Source organism: Tachyglossus aculeatus, chromosome 4, assembly GCF_015852505.1.
Source record: "Tachyglossus aculeatus isolate mTacAcu1 chromosome 4, mTacAcu1.pri, whole genome shotgun sequence".
NCBI lineage: Eukaryota > Metazoa > Chordata > Mammalia > Monotremata > Tachyglossidae > Tachyglossus > Tachyglossus aculeatus.
In genome coordinates, this window is record NC_052069.1 from 117926379 (window position 1) to 117943215 (window position 16837).

General features: G+C 50.1%; 1 protein-coding gene across 1 annotated transcript in view; it reads right to left on the reverse strand.

Moving 5' to 3' along the window:
• The window catches only part of COL27A1 (collagen type XXVII alpha 1 chain), a 222490-nt gene that overhangs the window by 73300 nt on the left and 132353 nt on the right, over positions 1 to 16837 (reverse strand). Inside the window, exons 24-27 of the mRNA XM_038745686.1 lie at positions 16616 to 16660; positions 8257 to 8310; positions 4032 to 4085; positions 2435 to 2488 (exon numbers count right to left, since the gene is read on the reverse strand). Of these exons, the coding sequence (XP_038601614.1) occupies positions 2435 to 2488; positions 4032 to 4085; positions 8257 to 8310; positions 16616 to 16660 (207 nt within the window). The remainder of the gene's footprint in view (positions 1 to 2434; positions 2489 to 4031; positions 4086 to 8256; positions 8311 to 16615; positions 16661 to 16837) is intronic.

The following is a 16837-nucleotide window of genomic DNA, read 5'->3' on the forward strand; positions in this document are numbered from 1 at the left end:
CACTTGTCCAGAGTGGGACCTTGAGATCGGGGTCCAGAAGGTCCCTCCCCTCTCCTTACCCCCACCCCCAATTTCCCACCCTGTCTTCTATCATGAGATGACCCTCTCCCTAGGTGCTAGGAGAATCCACAGTCTGTCTCAGTGCTGAGTAATGACCGTTTTGTGGGGCCCGAGATGATCCTAGCTGTGTCAGCCTAGGGAGGGGCAGGGGCTCCTCAAACTGAGCAAATGGGGCACCCACCAGGCTGGGGCTCTCCAACCCCAATGTCCCCCAAACTAAGAAAGGAGGTCGCTGCTCTGGGCCACCAAAGGAAAATCTACTCCTTGGCCCAGGCTGCCATCTCTGCCTGGTGGGCAAAGCCCTTTAGACCCAGGCCTTGGTGCCCTATGGTCCAGGCCCCACCCATGCTGCCACAGCAGGGCACATTTAAGGCCCTGCTCCTCCTGGCAGATGCAGGGGATAAAACCGCACACAGCTTCCTGCTTCTGAAAGGGCTCAGCTGGCTGACAAAGGGGGTCCCTGCCTGCTGACCCCCAGTCCAGCAGGAAGCTGAGTTGGTCTGGGGTCTCAGGGGCAGGCAGAGACTATGGATGGCATTGGAGGAAAGGTGGGGCTGGGGCTTTGATCCCTGCAGCCCACCCACAGCAACAGCCCTTGGGTTGGTCTCACGCTGCCTCTCCTCCTCCCTTCCTCCAATATCCCCCCTGCCACCCGGCCCATAGAATCACCCTGGAGAGGACCAGAAATCAGCTGTGTCCTGTCAGTCAGCATGAATCCTACTTGCCTTGCGGGAATGAGGCTCCTAGAAGCCAGGTTATTAATTAGGGCCAAGGTATCCCCAGGCCTTGGGATAATGATTGAGAAAGGATGTGGGAAATAGGCAGCAGATGCACATGGCATCACTGGTTTTCCACTCAGTGACTCCCCCTCCCCTGGCAGAAGAGCTGTGGCCATTCTGCTTCCACTTCAAACCCCTGCAAACATCTGGACACAGGAGCTTGAAGGTCCCTTGTGGTGTGCGGGTGGAGGGGAAGGGTCCTTGCTAATGGCAGTTAATCAGGACTGTGTCCCCTCTCTCTGCTTTGTCCAGACTCCGACCTCCACCCCCTGTAGTGAAGTCTGGTGGCCGGGGATGATGGAAAGAATCTCTCTGGCCAGGAAGGTGACCTCAAGCGACCACCCACGTGACCATGAGCATCGTGGCTCTCTCTGCCCATGTTCTCATTTGCGCTTCACTTCGTTCTTTCAATCGTATTTCAGTCGTTCACTCTCCTTCTCCATCCCACGATGTGGCTGAGACCCTGGCTGCAACATTCCCATTCCGGATTACTGCACCAACCTCCTTTCTGATTGCCCATCTGCCTGTCTCTTCCCACTTCAGTCTATACTTCATTCTGCTGCCCAGATTATCTTTGTACAGAAATGGTTTGGGCATGTCACTCCCCTCCTCAAAAATCTCCAGTGGTTGCTTGTCAATCTTCGAATCAAGCAAAAACTCCTCACTCTTGGCTTCAAGGCCCTCCATCACCTCACCCTCTCCTACCTCACCTCCCTTCTTCTACAGCCCAGCCCATACACTCCGCTCCTCTGCCACTAACCTCCTCACTGTGCCTCATTCTTGCCTGTCCCATTGTTGACCCCTGGCCCACATCCTTCCTCTGGCCTGGAATGCCCTCCCTTCACACATCTGCCAAACTAGCTCTCTTCCTCCCTTCAAAGCCCTACTGAGAGCTCATCTCCTCCAGGAGGCCTTCCCTAAGCCCCCCCTTTTTTCCTCTCCTCCTCCTCCCCTCCCCATCACCCTCCCTCTGCCCTACCTCTTTCTCCTCCCCTTAGCACTTGTATATATTTGTACATATTTATTACTCTATTTTATTTGTACATATTTACTATATTTATTTTATTAATGATGCATATAGAGCTATAATTATATTAATTCTGATGGTATTGACACCTATCTACTTCTTGTGTTTTTTTTTGTCTGTCTCCCCCATTCCAAACTGTGAGCCTGTTGTTGGGTAGGGACTGTCTCTATACGTTGCTGATTTGTACTTCCCAAGTGCTTAGTACAGTGCTCTGCACACAGTAAGCGCTCAATAAATATGATTGAATGAAAGAATGAAATTCCCAGGCAGAGGGGGCATTGACAGAAGTGAGTCTGGTCCCTGAACTGTGCTTGGAGATCCCAAGGCAAAGGGGTACCTGTGCTGGGGCTCTGCTGCATCCCCTCTCCCCAAGGACTGTTCTAGGAAGAGGAGAGGGATTTGACACCGGGAGGAAGAGGGGCCACTCATCCCTATTCTTTTTCTTTTTGGTCTGCTTCCCTAGCTCCCCCAGCAGAAGGTAGCAGCTGCTCTGGAGGGTCCCCATGGCTTCCCATGACATTGAATAGATATTGCCTGCCTCGGAAGGCAATAGAAGGCCTTTACTTACTGAATTTCCAGGATCTCCGGGGTCTCCAGCTCTGCCTGTTGTCCCAGGGTGTCCCTGCCCAGGAGAACAAGAAGGATGAACTCGTCAGAGGGGAACATCTCCCACCTCACAATCCACCCTGACAGTCAACAGAAGCCCAAGCGGAAGGTGGCTGGTGGTCGGAGCGGGACACTTGGTCTCCACAAGGCAGAACCTAGTTGTGAGAGGAGAGCTTGGCTCCCGAATCTGGGAAAGGGCACAGCAAACTCCCCCAGCAATGGATGGGCAGGCCCTGGCACGTCTGAAGCACCACACTCCACTGCACACTGGGGTACCCTGGTGCAAATGCTGCTGAGTGCTCTCACTCTGTGGCTCTTTTGGAAGGAGAACCCCACGATCTGGGAACTCTGCAGCCATCATCATTATCATTGTGGTATTTATGATTATTGCGGTATTAACTGCTACCATGTTAATCCAAGCACTTAGCCTAACCCACTTTGATTACTATCTCAGCCTCCTTGCTGACCTCACCACCTTCTGTCTCTCCTGACATCAGTCCAAACTTCATTCTGCTGCCTGGATTATTTTTCTACAAAAATGTTCAGTCCATGTTTCCCCACTCCACAAGAACCTTCAGTGTTTGCCCATCCCCCTCTGCATCAAACAGAAACTCCTTACCATGAGCTTTAAAGCACTCAATCACCTTGCCCCTGCTGCTTCTCCTCACTGCTCTCCTACTGCAACCTGGCCCCCACACTTCACTCCTCTAATGCTAACCTTCTCACTGTGCCTGGATCTCCTCTATCTCACCACTGCTTGCTCGTATCCTGCCTCTGGCCTGGAACGCCCTCCCTCCTCAGCCCCCGCAGACAGTCACTCTCCCCACCTTCAAAGCCTTATTGAAAGCACATCTTCTCCAAGAGGCCTTCCCTGACTAACCCCTCTTTTCTTCTTTTCCCATTCCCTTCTGCATTAATAGAAACAAATAAATTAGGGGTATGTACATAAGAGCTGTGGGGCTGCAGGAGGGGTGAATAAAGGGTGCCAAGGGGCACACAGAAGGTGGTGGGAAAAGAGGAAATGAGGGCTTAGTCGGGGAAGGCCTCTTGGAGGTGATGTGCTTTTAGTAAGGCTTTGAAATCCAGTCTGGAGGCAGACTGTAATGACCTCCCAAGTTTGCACTTGGCTCTGGGAGTCTAGGACTCTACACTAGGTCAATTTCCCTGCTGGGAGAGGGGAAGGGGAAAAAGCAGCTGCAGCAGCTGAAGTTTGGGATTCCCCTGGCCTGGGCTGCTGGCTCCCGTTGACATTGGCGCAGGGAGTTCCAGGCAGATCTTCCCAGAGATCTTTGCACATCAGATCTCCTTGACTCTACCTTGGTCAGGGAGAAACTTTTGGTAGATAGACTTAGGAAATGTTTTCCTTTAAGTCCAGTTCAGGGAGGGGAAGAGGGAAGGGACACTGGGATGGAGAGGCCCCCTTGACTGGGAGGGAAGACCAGGATGGACAGGAGGGTGGTCATTTTCAATCTTGTCGGGAACCCGGGGGAGGAGATTGTCCTCTCCTAACCCGACCACAGACAAGCAGACAGAGGGGAGGAGGCAGACTTACTCCTTACCATCGACCCCTTAACTCCAGGCACGCCGGGTGGTCCCATGGGCCCTCGGTTACCCTGCAGCAAAGCACAGCACATCACTGGGGCCACAGGTTCCTTGGGGGCTGAGGGGGCTTGGGGTGGGGAGGCCCTGAAGCAGAGGAGGTTTCTGGGGGAAGGGGGGGACAGGTAGCAGTAATCATGGATAGCGGATCAAGGTGGAGGAGGATGGGGCCGAGCAACACAGGAGGTGTTGGGCAGGGCCAAGGGGATTTGGTTTAGGACAGGGAGGGGACTGGCCCTTCCCCTGGGATGGAAGTTCTCTTGGGAAATTCAGGCCAGGGAGTTGGAGGCAGAATTCAAAGGGCTCTGATCATGTCCCCAGGCTTGGATCTACACCATGATGGTGTTTGATTGCTCCTGCCTGGAGGTGGGGGGAGCCCATTTAGTTGCTCCAGGCCAAGATGGAGCTTCCAACTGGTCATAGCTCATTTGGGTCATTAGCAGGTGCAAGCCTTTGAGAGACTGGAGACCAGCCTACGGAGTATGGTGCCTATCAAGGAGCTAGGCGCTTCCGACTCATGCTCCGCCCTGAGCCAAAACACCAACCAAGCCCTTCCAGACCAACCAAGGCTCAGCGCTTCCCCTGGGAGCTGACAGTGAGGAACCTGTGGACCTGAAGTGAAGTTGAGGGGAGGGTGGAATTCCACCACATCCCCATGAAACCTTTCCTTCTTGCAGGGTCTTGGCATTCCCAGAGCCCTAGAGAGAGGCCCAGGTACACTGGGGATGCACTTCGTGGAGAGGTCTCTGCCAGAGGGATCAACTGGATTAAGGAGGTGCTTGACACTTTTCTGTTTGGTTTCATTTTGGCATTGACTGGATAGGTTTTGCCCAAGCAGACAGGTCAAGCGGAAGCATTGCCTTAGTCCCGGCTTTCCCCCAGACCAGGAACCTCTGGCTCCTGGAAACACTACTGGTGGGAGAGTGGTTGGAAGTGTGACTCTGACCCCAGATTCTGAGGGCTTGATCCACTAGGGGCCATGGGGGCTGTGATGTCCTGCCTGCGTGCCCTGCCTCCGCACTGGCCCGTTCCCTCGGTGAGCCTGGAAGAGATTAAATGCTTCTAGGGAAGCTGTCTGCACTCTGTTGTGTTCCAAGATTCTTTGACAACTTAATGTCAAGTAGGCTTTCCGGGCCATGGCCCAGCTGCTCTATGTGGGGGTGTCCCTCCCTCGGGCTTAGCTAGGTGCGGCTTCCGCGATTTTCCTGTCTCACAACCACAGACATTCAGGGAGAGGAAGGAGGGTGGTGGAACTGGCGTATGGGAACAGGAAGTGAGAGCTTGGTTGTTGGGAGGTAATCAATCAGTCAATCGATCAGGCCTGGAAGTCAGAGGTCCTGGCTTCTAGTCCCGGCTCTGCCAATTCCTTGCTGTGTGACCTTGGGTCAGTCACTTCACTACTGTGTGCCTTCATTTCCTCAACTAAAATGGGGATTAAGTATCTGTTCTCCCTCCTACTTGGACAGTGAGCCCCATATGGGACAGGGGCTGTGTCTGACCTAATTGACTTGTACCTATCGCAGCCCTTAGAACAGTGTTTAACACATAGTAAGTGCTTAACAAATACCATACAAAATTATGAGGAAGAAGCTAGCCAGGATCTGGGAACTTTGGGAAGAAAAAGAGCTAATGGGAAATGAGTGCAAATTTAAGCCAATTCTGCTGACCATGGGGCAGCTGCCTCTGCAGGCAGAGTCTGCTGTCACAGGGAGGAGAGATGGGGAAGAGGGATGAATCCAGGACTGGGCGACATTCCTCTTAGTCCTTCGGGAGATAGAGGGAGTCTTTCTCGCCAACTGGCAAACGTCGGCCAGAACAGGATTACTGGATCACTGGAAAGGAGCACACTGACCCTGGTCGCAAGAATGTGAAACCAAGGTTAGTGCTACTGATCTCCTTCTGCTGGCCACACAACTGATAATAGGCCGGCTATTATAATGATGGCATTTATTAAGCTCTTACTATGTGCAAAGCACTGTTCTAAGCGCTGGACTGTTCTAAGCGCTGAATTGACAGGGCAGGACACTGTTGTTCTCCGGCAGCACCCAGTCCAAGAGAACATCCACTGGAGCTTGAGGGTGGCATGTTCCATCATGGTCTTCATCCAGTGGAATTTGTGCCGGCTGAAAAGATCTGCAGGTTCAAGAAGGGCTTGGACAAACTCGAGGACGAGCCATCCAGAAATGGTTACTAGAGGGAAAGTCGGGCCTGTTAAGGGAAAAACCGAGGATGTACTATGGGCCATCCGTAACCAGGATGGGGGCTGTCCAGGAGTACACCACCATGTCACGGTTCCCCCAAGCATCATGTTGCTACTTTCTGAAGCAGATTCTAGGCTGGAAGGACCATCGGATGGGATCCGACATTGGCCTTGCTCAGAAAAACGGTAATAATAATATTTGTTAAGCACTTACTATATGCCAAGCACTGTACTAAGCTCTGGGGTAGATACAAGATAATCAGGTTCCCCATAGGGCTCACAGCCTAAGTAGGAGGGAGAACAGGATTTGAATTTCCATTCTGCAGATGAGGGAGCTGAGGCACAGTGAAGTTAAGCGACTTGTTCAAAGTCACAGTGCAGATATGTGGCCGAGCTAGGATTAGAACCCAGGATATCTGACTCCCAAGCCCGGGTTCTTTCTACTAGGCCACACTGTTTCTCATTTAAAGGTAGGTTCTTCTGCCCCAAATCAGTCTTGAGGCCCAGATGAGCCAGTCTTCACGATGGTGACATTTGATTCTCAGTGGATCTGCAGCACAAACTCCAGGCCCCTTGATTCACCGGAATCAGACTAAAACCCTGAATAGATTCAGGCCAGGCTGAGCAGGAGTAGGTGGACATGAGGTGACCTTCATCTCTCCCCCTGCCCCCGCATTGGGGACCCTCAGGCAGGGTGGGGGGACAACCTAGGGCCTCAGTTAGGACAACATTTCCTGTTGAACCCTAGTGGGGTTCCCCCTTGTTTTCTGGAGCTCTAAGCTCCAGCCATTCACCACATCCCTGCTACCTCCCAGAGTGAGGTCCATTCTGGTACCAGTCTCACTTTCCTAGAGCTTGGCTCAGAACAGGGGCAGCCCTGGGCTGGGTTCCTTATTTCCCTGCTTTGACAGAATTGCAGGGCAGGTAAATGGGTTTGGTTTTGGCTCCAACAGATAATAATCATAATAACAATAATAATAGTGGTATTTGTTAAGTGCTTACTATGTTGTGTCAAGCACTGTTCTATGCACTGGGGAAGATACAGGATAATCAGGTTAGACATAGTCCCTGTCCTGCATGGGGCTCACAGCCTAAGTAGGAGGGAGTAGGATTTAATCCCCATTTTAATAATAATAATTGTGGTATTTGTTAAGCATTTACTGTGTGCCAGGCACTGAACTAAGTTCTGGGGTGGATACAAGCAAATCAGGTTGGACACAGCCCTTGTTCCATGTGGGGCTCACAGTCTCAATCTCCATTTTACATATGAGGTAAGTGAGGCACAGAGAAGTGAAGTGAATTGCCCTAGCTTACACAGAAGACAAATGGCAAACTCAGGATTAGAATCCATGACCTTCTGATTCCCAGGCCCTTGCTTTATCCACCAGGTCAAGCAGATCTAAATGTTTTTTGGGGCTGAAAAAAATCCACTGAATGGCAGGATCCTTCCCCGGCCCATAAGTCTGGAGGCAGAGGCACTAGTCAGATGTGTTGGCTGGATGGGGTCGGTCCAGCAGATCGGTGCTGAGATACCCTGATGGATTTGGTCACGCAGATGGGGGTGGGCTACTAGTTCCACACGCACCCAGAGGAATCAAAATAACTAAGGGGAAATGCTTTGAAAGATGAGATCAAGGAGATCCCAAATCGGCCATGCCAAATGGAAACAAAAATATCACTAGGGAAAGGAACAGAACTCTTGAGGGTTGCGGGAGCTGCGCATTGAAAACCAACCTCCCAAGGCCCAAGAGATTGCTGTACAATGGCTCTTTCACAGATTGCTTTCTGATCCCCAAATGCCCAGCAGACTCTGAGAGCCTTGGGGAATGTTGGGAGAATCGGACATGGTCCCCAAGTGGGGAAACGTTTTTAATACAAGAGGAGCGAGTTGACTCATTTGGGTTTGGGATTTCAACCACGAAACAACCAACGCTTTCATCACTTTCCGTAACATGCAGGGTTTCTCGTGGCCTTATCCAACCTACCTTTTCTCCCATGATTCCTGGCTCCCCCACAAGACCGATAAATCCCATCAAGCCCTGTGAAACGCATGGAAAAAAAAAAACAACCCGGTGAATTTGGGGATATGTTTCAATCTGAAAAAAATATTGCTCTGTTTTTTTCCCCCCTGAGTTGAATTATTCCTGTGTCTCTAGTTCACTGCACAGTAATTCTCATTGGCGGGAGACGCGCTTGCCGAAGAGAAGAAAGCTGGACCCTTAACAGACTCTACTCTAACTTCCCTTGCTCCACCAGATGGTTCTGCTTTTGGAGCCAACAGGGCAAAGGAGTGCCAGCATCTCCAAGAACCACTCCCGCTATACTCGCTCCAGAAATGAGCCTGGGCTGGGGGCCAGGGGAAGCAGCGCACTCTGACAAGAGTCCATCAGCAGCCTTGAGCAGAAAGCTGGCTCACTGAAGTTCCGGCCCCTTCCCTGTCTCCTGGAGCCCCATGCCGTTTCAGAGCAGGAAAACGAAAGCTATGACGGAGGCAACGTCAAAGATTCAAGCCAAAAGTCCCAATTGAAATCTGGGCGGCTGAGAACTCTCATTCTCTCTCCAAACATTTCCTCTTCTATTTTTGAAATGGAGTGGTGGGTGGGGAGACGTTTCATTTTTATTCTGTCCGTGGCACTAGGCCTACTTTGTAATTCTAGAATGCCTTCCTTCTGGGCTCTCTGAATGCGATTTCAGTTCCCCTCACAGGAGGAGTCCACACACGTGCTTGTTTTACAAAGGGAGGAAAGTGAGTCTCAGAGAGGTAGCCACTCTCCAGGAACGAGGGGACTGTTCTAATTAACCCCGCTAGGCCGGCTCTGGTTGGAATGGTCTGAGTCCTGCAGATAATTTTTAAATGGAGGAAAAAAGGAGCTACTGAAGATAGTAGCTCCCTGGTGTCCTTCTCCTAGAAACTGAGAATCCTTCTCCCACTGTAGACTGTAAGATCGTTGTGGGCAGGGAATGTGTCTACCAACTCTGTTATACTGTTCTCTCCCAGGTGCTTGGTAAAATGCTCTGCACACAGTAAGTGCTCAATAAATACCATTGATTGATTGATCGATTGATTCTAGACATGATACAAGTCTATGGAGTGATCCAACAGGCAACAGACAAACATTGAATATGCTCATTTTGATTTCATTCCTGTCCAGCCCACCCCTGATTTCCCTTTCTTGGAGTCAGGTGGTACTACTACTACTACAACTACTACTACTACTACTACTACTACTACTACTACTACTACTACTACTATTTGTTATGTGCCAAGCACTGTACTAATTGCTGGGGTAGATACAAGACAATCAGGTCCCACATGGGGCTCACAGTCTAAGTAAGAGGGAGAACAGCTATTGAATCCCCATTTTGCAGATGACAGATCTGAGGCACAGGGTAATTAAGAGATTTGCCCAAGGTCACACAGCAGGTAAGTGGTGGAGCTTGGATTAGAACCCAGGATCACTGACTCCCAAGTCCGTGCTCTCTCTACTAGGCCGCATTGCTTCCCTTTGGAATCACATGGAATTACTCAGATGTCCCTTGAAAAGATCCCTGCCATTTTCATCAGAAAGTACTAATGAAGTGTCCACCTGCTCAGGGTTCTGATCTGGGCCCCCTGCACAGAGCAAGTTTTCCCTGCACTACACTCCCTGCCCTCTATGAACTTCAACTCTAAAATCACTCCACAAGGCGGGGGAACCCTAAAACATGCCCAGTAAAATATATATGTTACCAACTTGTACTTCCCAAGCGCTTAGTACAGTGCTCTGCACACAGTAAGCGCTCAATAAATACGATTGAATGAATGAATGAATTTCATGACAATGATGATGATGATGATGTTGAAACCCATAGGTTAAAGTTTGGAATCTGGAGTTTGACTGAGTCAGGGGGCTGAGCTTGGCCTGGGGGACAGATCACAAATACCTGAAAGAAAGCTAGACTGGGATCCCGGAGACATAAGGACACTGGGTTTGGCTTCTGGTGGAGCAGGCAAAGAACCACCTTGGGGGTTTGGAATTGCTTGGAGAGATGAGGTGCCAGGCTGTACTCTTCCAAGTGTGCAGTATAGTGCTCTGAATCCTGTAAGTGCTCAGTGAAAGCAGTCTGACCTGGTGGATAGAGCACGGACCTGGGTTCTAATCCCCACTCTGCCAATTGCTTGCTGTGTGACCACGGACAAGTAACATAACTTCTCTGGGCCTTAATTTCCTCAACTGTAAAATGGAGATCCCTGTTCTCCCTCTACGTAGACTGTTAGCTCCATGTGAGACAGGGACTTTGTCCAACCTAATTAACTTGTGCGTGCCCCAGTACGTAAAAAGGAGTGCATCTATCTGGACGTGGCCACCTGATGCTGAAGGACTGCAGCAATGAGGACGTGACATGTGGGGAGCGTTCCAGCTAGGGCTAGGAGAGGCCAGATTCCCTGGGCGAGGGCAGGGCCAGCCTTCCTGTGGCAGTTGAGAGTGGGGGAGGGAGGGGGCTAATACTTAAGAAATACCATTAAAAAAATGAATACCATGAAAGAGGCTTGCAAAGGGTCTCTGGCTGTTTGGACCATCTGGCCCAGTTCCACAGGGCAGAAGAGAACATCTTGGTGGAGCCTTGCTCTTGTCCCGGGAGTCCTCCTAGCCAATTGGGAGGGTTCTCCACATTGGGGACACATGGACTAACATGGACTCAGACTAACGGATCGGTGGCTTTTTTTCCCCTTCTCTTGTGGAAATGGGTCAAACTGCCCCTACAGACAATGGGACCAAAATATAACAGAAGAGGATGGCAATCCGAAGATGCAGATAAAGTTGGATGCAAATAGCTCTGGGCTATAGGCCCTGTGCCAGCCTGACCCAGAATAACAGAGGGTTCTTTTCTCCTCTATATTTATGGGAGTGAGTGTTGGATCCCAGACAGGCCATAAACTTCTAACAAGAATTTAAACAGGATCCTAATGAATCCAGTCTATGGAGCCAGGGCCTCCCTCTGCATCTTTGGTGGTAGGAATGCTGCTGGGCCTCACAGTCCTAGAAAACACTTGGATGGTTTGGAAGCAGTGAAGCAGGACTAGCACCTCGAACAGGCAAGGCTGCAGAGAGCCAGCAATCACTGGGCCTTCTTCTTGAGAAGCTGGTGGCATTAACGCCGGGGGATAATAATAATAATAATAACAATAATAATAAGAATAGTACTTGTCAAGCACTTACTTGTGCCAAGCACTGTTCTAAGCCCTGGGAAAGATACAAGTTTATCAGGTTGGACATAATCCCTGTCCCACATGAGGCTCACACTCTTATCCCCATTTTACCGATGAGGTAACTGAAGCCCAGAGAAGTTAAGTGACTTACCCAAGGTCACACAGCAGACTTTTGGTGGACTCAGGATTAGAACTCAGGTCCTTCTGACTCTCAGGCCTGTGCTCTAGCCACTAAGCACCATAAGGCAGCTCCCATGCCACAGCCTCTTGATGAAGTAAGAATGTCAGCACTCCCAACCCAGAGTCCAAGAGGCAGAAGGGCCTTGATTCCAGAGGTGGCACAGCTGAGTAGAGGGTGAGGGTGGACACTGGTTGGCGTACGCAGCACTCCCAGTAGGTGAGAGTGTGGCAGGGACAGGTGGGCTCCCATTCATTCATTCAATCACTAAATAGTGTTTATTGAGCACTTACTGTGAGCAGAGCACTGTACTAATCTCTTGGGAAAAGAGGCTAGGCCATCTGACACCTGACATCCCTGGGAAGCTCAACGGCCTCAAGAACGGTAGACCACTACCTCCCCCCAGCTCTCGACCTCCTCTCCTTCCTCCTGCTCGTGATCTGCCACAGCCTGTTCCAGCTATAGCTTCTGGCTCTTCCCCCTTACTTTCTACTGGGCTCAGGGTTGCTAATGGAAGGGATTTTTTTTTAACGGTATTTGTTCAGCACTTACTATGCGCCAGGCACTGCACTTTGTACAGATACAAGATGATCAGGTTGGACACAGTCCCTGTCCCAACTGGGGTTCAGAGTCCTAATCCCCATTTTACAGATGAGGTGACTGAGGCACAGAGAAGTTAACTGACTTGCCCAAGGTCACTCAGAAGACAAGTGGCAGAGCCGCATTAGAACCCAGATCCTTCTGACTCACATGCCCGTGCTCTGTCCACTAGGCCATGCTGCTTCTCACTAGTCCAGGATACTTCTGAAGGACTCAAAAGGGGAATTGTCCCTCATGTTCCCCTTTTTGTTCTAACCCTGAGGGCATGGCAGAGTGAGCAAACCTGCACTTTGGGCTGCCCAAGCTGAAGTCAGAGAGGTTCCGGGTGCCACGGGGCCCAGTTCTCCTCCCCAAGGATTGAATGACCCAAGGGCTCGGAATTCCAGCAACCATCACCTCTGGATAGCAGCCCAAAATGTTCCAGCCAAAGAATCTGAAACATTTGATTCCATCTGAGAGTTCAAACATGACACTCCTGACCCATCAGCTGCCTGAGTGAACGAAGCAGAAATCGGAGTAGGCTAGGGAAGTTGGGCAGAGGGGATTGAAGTTTATGTATTCATTACTTTGGCAGTGGGCAGCTGATAAGGCTACAACCTGACCCACTCAGCCATTATCATCGTGATTATCATCATCATCGTCACCAGCTTTCCAAATAAAGGAGACCTTCTATCCAGCACCACTCCACACCAGGGTATAACAGAGATGGGAGCAGCATAGCCTAATGAAAAGAGGCATGGGCTTGGGAATCAGAGGACCTGGGTTCTAATCCCGACTCTATCACTTGCCTGCTGTGTGACCTTGGGCAAGTCACTCCACTTCTCTGTGCCTCCATTTCCTCATTTGTAAAATCGGGATTCAATCCTTTTGCTTCCTCCTACTTAGACTGTGAGCCTCATGTTGGGCAGGGATTATCCAACATGACTACCTTTTATCTATCCCAGTGTTTAGAACAATGCTTGACACATAATAAGTGCCTTACGAATACCATGACTATTATTAAGTGAATGAGGTTTGGCTCCTGCCAAATTCCTGCTCTGTCCTGCTCAGTAAGCACAAGGGATTAATGTCCTAGATGAGGTTGGTGAATGGCAAAACCAGGGAATCTTGGCAAATTCTGTGGGTGGCGTGTCCAACATTGGAGACCAAAATGCCAGGTTTCTATAGTCCACTTGCTAGGGTGGGCCTCCACCTCGAGTCACTAATAACAATAATAACAACCATAATGACATCGAAATTAATTAATTAATGATGGCATTTGCTAAGCGCTTACTATGTGTGAAACATTGTTCTAAGCACTTGGGGGGGATACAAGGTGATCAGGTTGTCCCGTGTGGGGCTCACAATCTTAACCCCCATTTTATAGATGAGGTAACTGAGGCCCAGAGAAGTTAAATGACTTGCCCAAAGTCATACAGCAGACAAATGGTGGAGCCTGGATTAGAACCCATGACCTCTGGCTCCCAAGCCCGTGCTCTTTCCACTGAGCCATGCTGCTTCTCTCAGTTATTAATTAATTAATTATAGTATTAATAATAGTATGTGTGAGTGCCACTATGCCAGTGCTTGCAGTGCCAAGCACTGTGTTAAACACTGGGTAGATGCAAGATGATAAGATCAGACCGAGTTTCTGTCTTAACTGTGGCTCATCAATCAATCAATCAATCAATCGTATTTATTGAGCGCTTACTGTGTGCAGAGCACTGTACTAAGTGCTTGGGAAGTAAAAGTTGGCAACATATAGAGACAGTCCCTACCCAACAGTGGGCTCACAGTCTAAAAGTGGGCTCATAATCTGGAGAGAGAACAGATGGGGAAGCTGAAGCCCACAAAAGTTACATGACTTGTCCAAAGTTACCCAGCAGGCAAGTGGTGGAGCTGGAACTAGAACCCAGGTCTCTTGACTCACATTGCTTCCCAAGTAGTTAGGTAACTCTGATTTAGCCCGAACTCTGTCCCAGGACTCTGGGAGGAGGTAAGGCTGTAAAGTGGGGTGTAGGGATGGGCAGAGGGAGTGATAAGGGCCTCTGAGGGACCCCCAAGTCTCCTGGGAATGAGCAGGGGCCCAGGGGCAGCATTAGCAGAAGGAAGCTGCCACTTTCTTTCCCAGACACAATCTCTCTCTCTCTCTCTCTCTTTCCAGAGGCTCGGGGCTGTGAGTGGGTGTCTCCACGCTCTCAGCCCTTCCTTAGCCACACGTCTCTTTCTCTGGCCCAAGTAGTTAGAGGAGGTCCGGCCCTCACACTATCTTCCATTTCCATCCTCAGCTTCTCTGGAAGTCCCTTGCCTCTGCTGGGTTCCTGCTCCCTGCTGATCGTGGGAAGAGTTAAACCAAGCTGGCTGCCCAAGGAAGATCTCTACACGACACTCTGGCATCCCCTCAAGTTACATTGGGAATGCATTTCCAGAGACAAATTTTCTTTTTTTTTTGCAATGGACAAAAATCCCAAGTCACCTGAGGCTTTCCAAACTGACACCCTTCCCAGTGAAATGCTTGACTAGCCTGGGAAATATTTCCAAAACTCCGGATTTCCTCCCCCTCTGCATTTCCTACAGTTACTCATCCACAAAGGCAGGGAGCAGAGCACGGGGCTGGGAGATTCCTTCCACCATCAGGTTGCACTTGTCTGACCAGCGCCTGTTCCTCCCAGCCCCAACCTGCCAGGCTCAGAATTTCTTCACTCACCACAGGGGCTAACAAGGGAGAGGCTGTGAGGCCCTCTCGATTTGGAGAGAGTAGACGGCAGGTGCCAGTTGGAGAAGCTTCAGTGTCCAGTCCTCTTTCCCTCTCTTCCGACCTGGCGTGCCACCAGAGTTCAACTGTGAGAGGAATGTTTGAAGGATTCCTAACTTTCACTCCAGAGAGCTTTAACTCTTTCCTGGAGCCCCAGAGGCTTCTGGGCTGAATCGTGCTGAACTAGGTTCAACTGGGCCTCCTCAGACCTGGTCAGGCCAACCCACCAACCTGCCAGTCCGAGCTGCTCACCCCAAATTTCTGGTGAGTCCATCTTTTTAACTTCCTCCCTCCTCCTGCCTCTCACTGGGGATACCGACTAGCTGCTGAAGTGTCTGGCCTGGATCGCGCTTTTGGGGGCTGGCCCTGCTTTAGGGACCACTGTGAGTCAAGACACCTGAAACCCTTTAGCTGCAGAATTAGGCCTTGCCCCCTTCAGAGTTGATGCTTCCCCAGAACCTCTAACTTTTCTGGCCTAGGGCTGCCCTGGTTGCCATGGTTTAGGGCAGCCCTGTTGGTCAGTTTAATGGAGGACAATAATAGGTCTAAGTCTGTGTTCAGCCTGGCACCTGCTGCTCCACTTAATGATGGCATTTGTTAAGCACTTACTATGTGCAAAGCACTGTTCTCAGCACTGGGGGGATACAAGGTCATCAGGTTGCCCCCCGTGGGGCTCACAGTCTTAATCCCCATTTTACAGATGAGGTAACTGAGGCACAGAGAAGTTAAGTGGCTTGTCCAGGGTCACACAGCTGACAAGTGGTGGAGCCGGGATTTGAACCCATGACCTCTGACTCCCAAGCCTGTGCTCTATCCACTGAGCCATGCTGCTTCCATGATGATGACGATGATAATAATAACAGCACCATTTATTCATCCCATCCTCATCCCCACAGAAGTTATGTTCATATCCGTAATTTATTTATTTAGATTAATGTCTGTCTTCGCCTCTAGACTATAAGCTCATTGTGGGAAGGGAACCTGCCTGCCAACTCTGTTATACTGTACTCTCCCAAGTGCTTAGTAAAGTACTCTGCACACAGTGCTCAATAAATACCACTGATAATATAATAATTGTGATATCAGGTAGATGCTTACTCTGTTCTAAACACCGTGCTAAGTGCTGGGGCAGTTAAATTCAATCACATTGGACACTCCCTGTCACACATGGTGATCATATTCTAAGGGGGAAGGAGAACAGGCACTGAATCCTCATTGTACAGCTGGAGAAATTAATCTGCCTGTAATTTGTTAAGTAACAATGTATAACAGCATGTTACCAGGTCCAGGGAAAAAGAGGACTATCTCAGAAGCACGGATAGAGATACTAAGGCAGTAAGTGGGGCCAAGTGATAAAATAATGAGAGTGAGAGTCCGTTGCTGTCCATATGAGACCTTAGATAAATCACATTGGTGTGGACCTCAGTCTTCTTGCCTGCAGCATGGGGACAACAATGCCCTTTCCTACCAATCCCCACAAGATCATGGATGTAAGTATTTCAGGGAAAGGCGGTAGATAAAAAAAAAAAAATCACTTTTCTCGAAGCAGGTGCCCCATCCCATGCTGAGGAGTTTTAATCTAGAAAGGAAGCCACAGAATGCTGGAAGCTCCTGAAATGTATGAGAAGCCAGAGGTCTTACCTGTTCGCCTACTTTCCCAGGTCGGCCTGGATTTCCTGGCTCCCCCTGCAAGGAGACAGAAACAGAGTCACTTAGGGCACCTTGATTCCCACTGAGCTCTGGTTCTGAAACTGTTAACCCTCCCGTAACCCCAATTCCCAACCCCAACTGCGTCTAGTGGATTTAACCTGGGGTCTGGCTTTGAGGGTGCCCTCTCCCTAGGGGGTAAACTCAACAGGCAGT